The following is a 12,010-nucleotide window of genomic DNA, read 5'->3' as shown; positions in this document are numbered from 1 at the left end:
CTCGGGAGGCTTCGGGTGGGTGGCAGTGGCCCAGCTTTCCTCGCAAAAGCCGCAGGCTGGTGCACACCACTTGGCCAAAGCCGGGTGGAGGGTGGTAGCGTCGGTAGCGACTGAAGGCGGGGGGGGGGGGCAGCGGCCTAGCTATCACAAAGGAAAGCTTCCAGGCTTTCCCTCGCAAAAGCCACGGGCTCATGTACACCACGCGGCCGAAGGCGGGTGGGGCGGTGGCAGCCTAGCTTTCGCAAGGGAAGGCCTCCAGGCCTTCCCTCGTGAAAGATGCGGCCTGGCGGTGAAGGCGGCCTACCTTTTGCAAGGGAAGCCCCCTCCCTCTCTAGCCTCGCCTGGCTGGCTAAGCGTACCAGGCGACCTGCTTAGTGAGCCTAGCCTTGTCTGAGGGTCCAGTGTCTTACCTCTTCCTGCTGCCTGCCTGCTCCCTGTTGCTTCCATCCATCGCGACGAGGATCCATCCATCGCATCGGAGTGCTGCTGTTTCTGCCTGCTGGTAAGTGACCCGGGTTTTTTTTCTTTTATTTTTTTAATGTATTTTAAAATAATATTTTATTTAATGCACAAAATTTTTTAAAATAGTTTTACTTAAAAGTATTGAGTGTAGAATATTTTAAAATGGTTTACTTCAAATTATTGTGTGTGGATTCTTTTTTTAAATTGTCTTAGACTATTTTAAAAAAGATTCTATGCAAAATAAATCAAAATAAACTGTTTAAAAAATTCTATACTCAATACTTTGAAATGAATTGTGCATAGAATTTTTTAAAATAGTTTTACTTAAAAGTATTGAGTGTAAAATATTTTTAATGGTCTCATTTTAAATTATTGTGTGTGGATTCTTTTTTTAAATTGTCTTAGACTATTTAAAAAAAGATTCTATCCAAAATAAATTAAAATAAACCATTTTTAAAAATGGTATACTCAATACTTTGAAATGTATTGTATTGTGTATTTTTTTTTTTTTTTTTAGTTTTGTTGTAATTTATTGTGTATGGAATATTTTTAATGGTTTCATTTTAAATTATTGTTTGTGGAATAGTTTGAAATGGTTACAGTGTAAATTATTGTGGTGAATTGGACTAATGGTTACAGTATACTATAGCTAGTACAAAAACTTAAAATTGTTACAATGTAAATTATTGTGGTGAATTGGACTAATGGTTACAGTATACTATGGCTGGTACAATAACTTAAAATTGTTACAGTGTCATTAATAATGATCTAGTAATATTAATACTATCTAGTAATTAGTAATATCTAGTAATAACATCATCTTGGCCACTCCCACCGGGTCACATGGGTGGCAGGCCACTCCCATCTGGTCACATGGGTGGCAAGCCACTCCCACAAAGGAGGCCACACCCACAGAGTAGGTTCGAACAATTTTTGAAACCCACCCGAGTGGCACTGAAAAAAGTGGCTTGTGGCCCAACTCACACTTACAATTATCAAAGCGTCTGCAGTCACATGATCAAAACGAGAGCCTTGGTGGCACAGTAGTTAGAATGCAGTACTGCAGGCTACTGCTGCTGACAGTCGGCTGCCAGTTCGAATCTCACGAGGCTGAAGGCTGACTCAGCCTTCCATCCTTCTGCGGTTGGTAAAATGAGGATCCAAATTGTTGGGGGCAAAATGCCGCCTCTATAAATCATCACCGTGATGCGGTATAGAAGCCTAAGTGGAATCACAATTGCAAAATTCAGGCACTTAGCAAGTGAAATGTATTTATGACAGTTACAATATCCTGGGGTCACATGATGGCCATTTGCAACCTTCACAGATGATTTCTGATAAGCAAAGTTAATGGGGGAGGCTGCATTTGCTTAATGACATGATTCACTTAATGGCAACCATGGGAAATGTCAACCTCATTATCCATGACATCTGTTCCAACCATCTCCATTGCCCCTCTTGGGCTGCTGGAGCCTCGTCTCTCTCTCTCTCTCTGTTCTGCTCAGCACTGGAACTCAGCCGAAGCAGCAGCCGAAGCAGCAGATGTTATCAGCAAGCCAAGAAGCCAAGAAGCCCAGTGTAATCAAGACTTAACAGAAGCCTTGAGATTATCAGTGATCTTCCTGGGAGGGTGTGAAACTGCCAAAATGAACTGATCTTCAACGGATGGAGGAGCAGACCAGCTGAGAGGGGGGTTGCTTGCGAAGCCTTTGACTTTATGCATTCCAGTAGGGCACCGGGGATAGGCTCGGGGGGGGGGGGAAGTGATTGGCCGCTGGGCTGTGCTGGGTGGGGGGGGCTCAAGGGATTGGCTTGGAGGGCAGCAGGGAGCAGCAGCTCCAACAATTATTCCATTTTTTTTTCAAGAATGTGGTGGTCAGTTAGTACCGGTGTGATAAAGAAGCATTCAAACCAGGATGGGTGGGGTTTTTTTTAATTGTTTCATTGGAACCTTGACAGGAAAAAGAGTTGTAAAATTAGACACGAGTCATAGAACAACAGCTTTGCTTTGCAACAGAAATTCTGGCACTTGAAACCAGAATTTCTATTGCAAAGCAAGGCAGTTTTTACATGATACCACATGACCCCGGACACTGCAATTGTTGTAACTACATATAAATACTACTTGTCACGCCCCTTAATTCTGATCATGTGACCGTGGGGATGCTTGGAGTGTGAGTATGTGAGAACTAGTCATAAACAATATTTTTCAGTGCTATTGTAACTGAATGGTCATAAAACAAATGGTTGCAAGTCAACAATTACTTGTGCAGAAAATAGTTTGGAATTTCATTTTCTTGAATTACATTACATAGTTGGGCTCAAAGAGGAAAAAAAGTGTGTAGCAAATAACACAGAATTTTACACACACACACACACACACACACACAGAGTCATCATCACACACACCAAGTAAAGGTTACCCCGTGTTGACAGTCTCAGCTGGTATACATATATATTCAAACATGATTACATAGCAATAGCAATAGCAGTTAGACTTATATACCGCTTCATAGGGCTTTCAGCCCTCTCCAAGCGGTTTACAGAGTCAGCATATTGCCCCCAACAATCCGGGTCCTCATTTCACCCACCTCGGAAGGATGGAAGGCTGAGTCAACCCTGAGCCGGTGAGATTTGAACAGCCGACCTGCAGAACTGCAGTCAGCTGAAGTGGCCTGCAGTGCTGCATTTAACCAATGCACCATCTCGGCTCTTTACATGAATAGACACATGCATTCAAACATGAAGGTGGCTGTATAAAAAGCCGTAGAGGACAAGAGACATGGATCAAATGGAGCTTTGAAGAATGGTAATAAATGCAATGTGAATTTTTTTAGTTGCATTTCATCACTAGCAAGGGTGAACTAATTTTTTTTTGTATGAAAGCTATATTACAGGTAAATTTTGGCAGGCAAATCATGAGTGTTCTGTTGTATATTTGTAAAAAAGAATAAGAAATGCTTCTACTTTTCCTGGTAATTGACAAGTGTCAACAGAGCCTGCAAGCCATTAAAACAAAAGATGTGTGTGTGTGTGTGTATGTATGCAACCGTTCCCTTCCCATAGAAAGGGACAGCCTTCCAATCCAGCTGCCTGTCAGGGTTCCAAACAGCATCCTCAATAAAATAAGAATTCAAGGCAAGAGATTCCTCAAAACACCAATTTATTAGAAGAACTATGTTGACACATCTGGGAAAACCCGAATCTGAAAGCTTCCAGGTTTTCCCCACCCAACTGAAAGTTCAAGACCCTGCCCAACACCCATAGGTCCATCAGGTGGGTCCAATCAGTCAGTGCCACGGAAGAAGATTCCTCCCATCCATATCCATCCAGGTGCAGAGACTAGGTGACCTTGACTTTCTGAGAAAGAATGTTATTTTGGCTACATATCTCCCAAGCTCCATACAATCCCCCCTCCCAATTTCCCATAGTAGAGGCCCTATACCCCGATGCCTTCCAAGCCTGTCAGGCTGTTCCCCCCCCCCCCCAGAAGAGCATGTCGTGAAACGAAAGTAAGGAGGTTAATCAGCTACCTAACCCCACACCCCACCCCACTCCCCCCAGGGAGTGGCCCCTTTGGCTTATCAGGGTATTTATCATGGAACTGCTTAACTAGACTATCTGCATTTACATTCCAACTTTTTACCCACATCGCTTCTGACAAAGGTGCCCTTTCCAGTGTATTCAGTATTGTAATTGACACCCCCCCCCCATGCAATGTAGAGTCTAGAGTCTTCTTCACTTCATAATAGGTTTCCCCTTGCACTGCTGCAGGAGGAGGTGGGGCCCAGGTCAGAGGTCGTAACCTAGATCCCAGGGGCAGTTTTAGTTAGGCTATGTTTGAAATTTGGCAGGCTTGAGGCCAACCGGACACTGCCAGCCACAGCCATCCAGAGACTGCCCTACACCACAGCTGTTGACGTCCCCCAGCAATGCCCACCATGGAGGCCAAATTGTGCAGGTGTCTCTCTGCAAGCACCCACCCCCATGCCACCTGTCTCTGCCCCCTACAAGCATCCTCAAGGAGAGCCCCCCCCCCAGTGCTGCCCCCGTCCCGCCTGCCGCTGACGTTCCCCCGCCTGCTGACACTCCTGCCAGTGGACACGCCACAAGTAGAGCTAATTCTCCCATGTGGGGAATTCGATGTGGAGATTTGTGTCGCAGTGCACCTGTGAATAGATAGCATGGGAGAAGAGGCAGGGTAATAATGGTGGCAATATAGCACCCGGGGAGGGCCAGCTGTGGGCAAAGGCTGGCAGTGGGTTGCCTGGCATGTTTTTTTTTTACTTAAGAGTCCGTGGAGGCCCGGTCAGGGAGAAACATCTGCAGTGGGTCAGCTGGACTGTGGAGGCCGTGTGTGGTTTCCTTAAACGCAGCCACAATTACATTCTCTGTTAGTTCTACATTTGTGCAAACTACATTCCAATTCGCCATATTTGAGTTTTAAGAGTCAGGATCTTTATAAATCCTGATCACTGTTCATGCACGTCCTGTTTTCTGCCCTCACAATCTAGATCTTTGTTGATGTGTCTTTTAAGGTGTTTTTCTTACTGTCAAAGAAGAAGGAGGAGGAGGAGGAGGAGGAGGAGGAGGAGGAGGAGGAGGAGGAGGAGGTGGCCAGTTTGAAGCAGCTGTATTTTATCTCGTTTGCTATTTATATGAAAGTCCAAACAAGAGACTGCATAGATCCGGACTGGTGAGAAACAAATACTTAAGAGAGAAATTGTACAATAATTCTTAGGGGGTAGGGACCTGGGTAGTGGCTTAAGGCATGATCTCACCTGACCCAAGATCAATGCAAAACTGAGAATGCCTGCTCAAACCTTGCTAATGCTCTCCTCATTCATTATGCATTTCAAAACCCACTTTCAAGTGTCCAGGCTTTTAGAATGCATAATTGAGGGTTATCAGGTGTCCCCCCCACCCCCCACCCCCGCGGCAACATTAGAAATACATCTAGAAAAGTTCTGTTGGTCCACTACCATATCTAAGCTTTAACATAACTCGCTAAGTAACCAGGGTGCCAATCCAAGAAGGAATCGTGTCATTCTAATTGGTGACATTTGTACTCATATCCCACCACTGCTCACAAGCTTCTGGATGCAATTCAAGGTGCTGCTATCACTTATAAACCTTTCCATGGCATAGGACTAAATTGTTTGTGGGACTAACAGGAGAGAAATGCTGTGGTTCCTATTGATTAAAAATGTTATCTTGTGAGAACGAAAAAGTGTATATTTTTACTATGTATTACACCCCCCTATTGATATTGATAAATTATACCTGTACCATAGAAATGGATGTAGCAGTTTACTTCAAATTAAACAAACTCTTGAAGATGAAAAGCTTGCACTGGCTGCCTATAAAAGCATTGAAGCAACTAAAAAAACCACCAGATTTAATTCTGGTTGCAAAGAGGAAAATGCGGATAACTGATGTGGTAATACCAGAAGACAGCTGAATAGAAAACAAATCGGAGAAGATCAAAAACTATCAAAATCTGAAAATTGAAGTTGAAAGATTATGGCATAAACCAACTGCAATGGTCTCAGTGGTTATCAGCACGCTGGGTACCATATCAAAAATATATTGGACAGCTTAGAAAGCCATTTCATTGCATTGCATTGCATTGATTGCACAGCATAAAATCATTGTATTGCGTTGATTCACATGCTGAGAGTTGCATTGAAACCCTTCCCCCCCCCCCGTCCCCCGCCACCATTTGCAGCCCTAGGCAAAGAGAAGCCGGGGAAGATGGCAGCCTCTCTTTCAGGTCTTCTTTGCTTCTCAAGTGAATGTCAGCTAGGGGAGGGGGGGCAAGGCTTGAGCAGATGGGCTTTGCATGCTGGCAGTCTTTGGCCGCTCAATAGCGATGGGGGGGGGGCAGCAAGTCAGTGGAGAGCAGCTCCTTAATGTTAAGCAGCCAGGCATGGTCTTGGGCGGCCCATCTATCTGTCCTTTCTTGTTTGCCTATTGTCCGTGGCTGAAACATCTGGACTCTGGGCAGCTGGATGCACCCCCCAACCCACTCCCAAAACTCTCCAGAGCCCCCCACCCCTGGCCCTGCTGTCTGATCCCGAGCAAGGAAGTTGAGCTCCCAAGGAAACCTCACCCTCCAAGGGAGACCACCACCACATCCTTCCTCCACCACCCCGTTCCCTGATGGGGGCTGAGGAATCCACCCAGGGGATCCACCCTTCCTTTCTATCTACCTAGTCCCATCCTAGACTTGCTGGAGAATTTTTTGCTCAAAAGGAAAAGACAACACACATTCACGTACATTGGTTGTGGAATTTCACACACCCGTACCCTCCAAGGAGTAAAGGTGGAAGAAAACTTCGGGGGGGGGGGGGGAGACTTCCCAAATCCTTTTGAATTTTTAATATCTGTATGCAAACCTGGGCCTAAAATGTGACCTGTCTCCACACAACTACTAAAACCAGATAAAGAGACTCCGATCCAACAAAATTATACATTCATTCATTGAGCAAAATGATCCAGGACCTTTGAAGTTTTCCAGATTGTTCCTAACAGATTAAAACGGTTCTTTGAGTGACAGTTCAAAGTTACAATTGAACTGAAAAAACTTTCCATCTGTTAATTGCAAAAGGCCACACGGCTTGGATCCGCACATATAGTATGCTGATATACTACAATATTTTAGGTTCTTGTAAGGACTTAATATGAATGAAGGCCAACATCAAATAAATATGCTAGAGTTTTATCCATCTCCTGAGGATTACAGAACTCCACAACAGCTGTCCAAAACTACTTCAAGAAAGGGGTAATAGTGGGGTTCAGCTTTTAGGACGTTTCCCAAACACTCCAGTCCTCAGTAAATTCTGTTAAGGTTACCTACCAGAAACACTGGATGGCTATCTATAAGGGATATAGTAGATTTCCGAACCAGGCCAGTGTTTGGTTTAGGACAGGTTTCTTCCAACCCTTCCATTCTATGAAGAAGAATTTGAATCCAGAAGCCAGAATATAGCAACTCACCATAAATTACTTCAGAATATTAATCAAATACTACAGAATCAAATGAATCAAATGATCATTTATTAACATTTAGTTAATATATTTAGAATTAAAAATTAGACAATTAAAATTAAACAATATTGACTAATTTCATATAAAATGGTTTTGAAGCAAATGAGCTGAAATAATCTAATTTCTCCTCTAACACTTTTAGATAAAAAATGCAAATAACTTCACCAAACCAGGCAGTTCAAGAATATTACCAAGACTATTGTAAACTTACATTCTGTTCCAGTGCTGTAATCTCTTGCTCAGATTTTCCAAGCTTAAATTTCAGGTCACTGATTTGTCTGTTTGCATCTCCTAAATAAATAACAATATAAAGTCACGTCTGACTTTAAAATAATTATCAAATACTGTAACTCCTTTAGCATCTATTAGCATTAATTACACAGCTAAGGACGTTACCCACCAGCAGATGGTTCTCCCTCCCGTCTTCAGATTTCAGTAATGCAGGTATTCCTTCAGTTACGAATGTAACGGAGACGGCACATTCCATTCGTAACCCAAGGATTTGTGGGAGTGAATCTCGTACCTTGAATGGGATCACTCCCTCCTTTCGCCCAAGCGTTGAGAGGCTTGTTAAGTGGCACATGAGGTACTTCAGGGTGTGGATGGTCGGGGGGGGGGAGGGCAGTGAGGCCTCTGGAGGCCCAAATGAGGCTCCTGAGGAGCAGATCCACCGCTCAGAAGCTCCATTTTGGCCGGCAATGTGCAGGACAAATGTTACAGAACCTCTGTGGTTGTTCGTAACGGTGAACAATTGCCACGGTGCTGCAAGATTCATGGTTTCAGGCCTTGTTCACGAACGCTAGGAGGCGCTGATTGCTTAACTTCAAACGTTCGCTAAGGGGACGCTCACAAGCCAGGGGTTTCCTGTACTTTGCCGTATTTTGAGAGTGCTTTCGAGCAGATTTTCAATTGAGGGAGAAAATAAGGAACTAAAGTGAAGAGAAATGAACCAAGATCACCTTTCTCCACTCTCCCAGGAAAAATACCAGCCGGACAGTTTTGGAATAGAAATAACACTTCTTGATGTTTGGGATTCACTGATGGACATAGCTGGAATTCTGAGATGGTGCATTAAGTTGATTCTTGCTCAAATAACTGTCACTATCAGTGTGGGTGGTCAGAAAGTACTAAATTACTCAAAGTAAAATTAATAAGAATGATTGCCACCATTCACTATAGCTGCCCAACTTTTATCAGCCTTAAAACCTATGTTGCAGCCAAATTCCTCCCCCTAAAGCATCTGAATTGTTAGTGTGCAGCCATACATCATATTTATTTTCTGAAAGGCCAAATATGATGAACTTGGTACTGGGCATCATTGCAACTTTTCTAACGCCTTATGTCACTCTTCCCACAAAAACGGGCGTGACACAATTGCTCTTCCCTGTTACAAAGGCCAACTCTGGGCATACAGCTGATTAACCTTCCGAAAAAGCTTTCCAAAAAAACTTTTGCTGTAGTCTGCCGGCAGCCTGCGGAGCTGACAGCAGAGTCGGACAGTGCGGAGATTGGGGAGAAACATGGGCCAGTCCTGGCCTCCGGGGAAGGCTCAGACAAGGGCAGAGAGGGGGCCAAAGCCATCTGGTCGCGATGTGCTGCCTCCGACTCCTGACATCAGCGAGGCCAAAGAAAGTGTGTGAGCCTGCTCCCAGTGTGCGCAGAACTGCCAGAAGACAAGAACAGTTAAGGCAAAAGGAGTGACTCGGGAGTAAGGCTTGGAGACGATTGGCCACCCCCGGAAGACACAAAAGAAGCGGAGACAGGCGTGAGCCTTTGCAGGAAGCAATTTGTTCATTCTGGTTGGCTCAAGCTCTGAGAAGCTCCATTTGACCCTGTGCTCCACGTGGCCTTGTAAAACTAACTGGCCGTTAGGTCCCTGGCAGCCTTTCAAGGGAGATAAAGGTGGGTGCTTATCAGCATCGCCCTGAAAGACTGTGGCAGACATCTGAATTATTAATGGCTGTGAATTATCATAATTCACAGCTGGTTAAATCAAACAGGGTTTGGGGGACTAAGCGTGTGATTTACGCTTCATCAGGAAGCCTCGGTCAGAACAAACTTTTTTTAACAATGCAAGAGAAAAATGTCATTCATTTGACACGTTACAGTACGTGTTCCTAGTAACTTCGACTTAGTATTCAGCTAACTCCAGCGGTTCAGAATGACAGCTATTGTATATCTGCATGACTAACTGAGAGGTCTATTTCACTCTGTAAGTAGAAAAAAAAACTACTAAATTTAAAAAATTTAAATTTGAGATTAATCTTACTTTGAAGATCAACCACATGGATGTCTGGGCCATTTTCTAGGACTCCATCTTCCAAATGTGACTTCTCAATTTTACTATTTTGCTTTTCTTCCAGTTGTCCCTTTAATTTTTTTATCTGAAAGCCATAAAAAAGAAAACCAATCCGAGGAGAAATGATCCAAGTTACACATGAATAGAATCATTATAACTTTCAGAAGATTGCTTGGTGCCTCCGTTTTGACTTATGAAGGAGTACTTATAAAAGAGGTAAACGTATTAAATGGCAAGATAATTTTCAGTTTATGCACTGACTTTTGTAACAAAACACTGAAGAATAATGATGGCTACCAATCCTCCCTTTCAAAAAATACAGATTTTGGAGATGCCAAATTCAATTATTAAAGATAGTAGTAATAGAATAGAACAGAACAGAATTTTATTATGGTCATAGACAGCAATAGATATCACTTTTTACAATATATTTAAAAAAATAGCACTGACATTAATAATGAATGGATAATGACATCCCTGTTAAGAAAATACCTATTCTCAAACTGTTTGGGTCACTCCCTAGGATTACGTGGCTGAAAAGCCGATAAATACGGGAGTAAATATAATGTTCCAAAAATTGTTAGAGATGTCTCAAAAAAATTGGTACCAGTTGACAGCTATAATTCTGTAACCAATTTTTTTTTTCTTGTAGACATTGTAGCAACACAGATTTTTGCCACTGCATGTGTAGTAGACGGGTTTGAGTCCTGGAGGAGAAAGCCTACCTAAAAATTGTCTGCCCCCCCCCTGGCAATCTCTCTAGTAAGGGGAGAATATATGCTGACCTATAAATTCTGTATAATTCACAGTACAGTAAAACATGTGGGATATCTTCAACTCCCCGGGGGAGGGCCTTCTCTGTTGCAGCTCCGGCCCTCTGGAACGATCTCCCCGCTGAGATCCGGACCCTTACTACCCTCCAGGCCTTCCGTAAAGCTACTAAGACCTGGCTGTTCCGGCAGGCCTGGGGCTGTTGATTAGCATCCAGCCCCACTTCAATTATGGATGTTGGTGTAATTTTTAAACTGTTGTATTGTCTTATTTATCCCCCCTCCCTTTTTATTGTAAGCCGCCCGGAGTCCTCCGGGAGTGGGCGGCATACAAAACTAATAAACTAAACTAACTAAACTGTACTAAACTTCTCCTTTATCACGTATACATATCTGTTCTGCTATTGGTGTTCTCTTATACCTGCCCTGGAGGGGCTATCGTTTGTTTTGGTAAGATGAGATCATTTAAATATCCTGATGATTTCCATACACCCTGTTTGATTCTATCCCTATTGCAAGAAACTGGGAGGTTGTGAGTTCTAGTTCTACCATAAGCATGAATGCCAACTGGGTGTCTTTGGGCCAGTCATGCACTCTCAGTCAGCCCAAACCTACTCACAGGGTTGTTGTGGAGAAAAAAGAAGGGAGCTGTTAAGTATGTTTGCAGTCTTGAGTTATTTATAAAAAGAAAGATTGGATTTAAAAAACTCTAAAAGAACCCTCCTGATCCATTAGATAGTTTCATATTCTGTAATTTGTCCTCTACAGATGAATCAATAGTATGTTGTACTATAAAGAACAATATCTGGAAATCATTATTTTTTTAAATCTAGAACGTACGTACGTATGTACGTCAACCAAAGTTTGCAGTAATTCCAAAATCTCTATCTTCTTAAAAGTATTCCTGGGAAAGAATACCTAAGAGCCATGGAGCAAAAGATGGGAAGGGTAAGAATCATGGCTGATGCTACAAGCCATTTCTATACCTGTTTAATTTTTAAATGGATCCTTCCAGAAGGACAATTTGTATGTCGTTTGGTGGAGAGTGGCACAAAGTAATGATAGAACTAGAACAAAGACACAAAAGCTTCTGGTTTTTCAAAGAACCCCTTTTTAGCATTTAAATTCCAGTTGTTAAATCTACACACTATATTCAGGCCAAATTAGAGAATTTTAATTGCCTTGTATTATTATTACCTTTTACACTTTTCATTACATTGTAAACCGCCCAGAGTTGCTATATCGGTGAGATGGGTGGCATAAAAATTTAATAATAAATAAATATAACTAAAATATATATTTAATTTATAATTTTATTTAATAGATATATTTAATTTATAATTAATTATATTTAATCTATAAAATAAATAAAATACTTCATGCATGCTAAAATACAGGTAATCCTTGACTTACAACCACAAGTGAGCCC

The 12,010-nt window shown here is 42.6% G+C and overlaps 1 protein-coding gene across 1 annotated transcript in view; it reads right to left on the bottom strand.

Annotated features, from left to right (window-relative positions):
- Nucleotides 1-12,010, bottom strand: part of LRRFIP1 (LRR binding FLII interacting protein 1) — an 82,527-nt gene that overhangs the window by 13,319 nt on the left and 57,198 nt on the right. The window contains exons 10-11 of the mRNA XM_032210565.1: nucleotides 9,782-9,896; nucleotides 7,724-7,803 (exon numbers count right to left, since the gene is read on the bottom strand). Of these exons, the coding sequence (XP_032066456.1) occupies nucleotides 7,724-7,803; nucleotides 9,782-9,896 (195 nt within the window). The remainder of the gene's footprint in view (nucleotides 1-7,723; nucleotides 7,804-9,781; nucleotides 9,897-12,010) is intronic.

The sequence above is a fragment of the Thamnophis elegans genome, chromosome 1, assembly GCF_009769535.1.
Source record: "Thamnophis elegans isolate rThaEle1 chromosome 1, rThaEle1.pri, whole genome shotgun sequence".
NCBI classification, from domain to species: Eukaryota; Metazoa; Chordata; class Lepidosauria; order Squamata; family Colubridae; genus Thamnophis; species Thamnophis elegans.
This window is presented reverse-complemented; position numbering and strand designations above follow the sequence as displayed.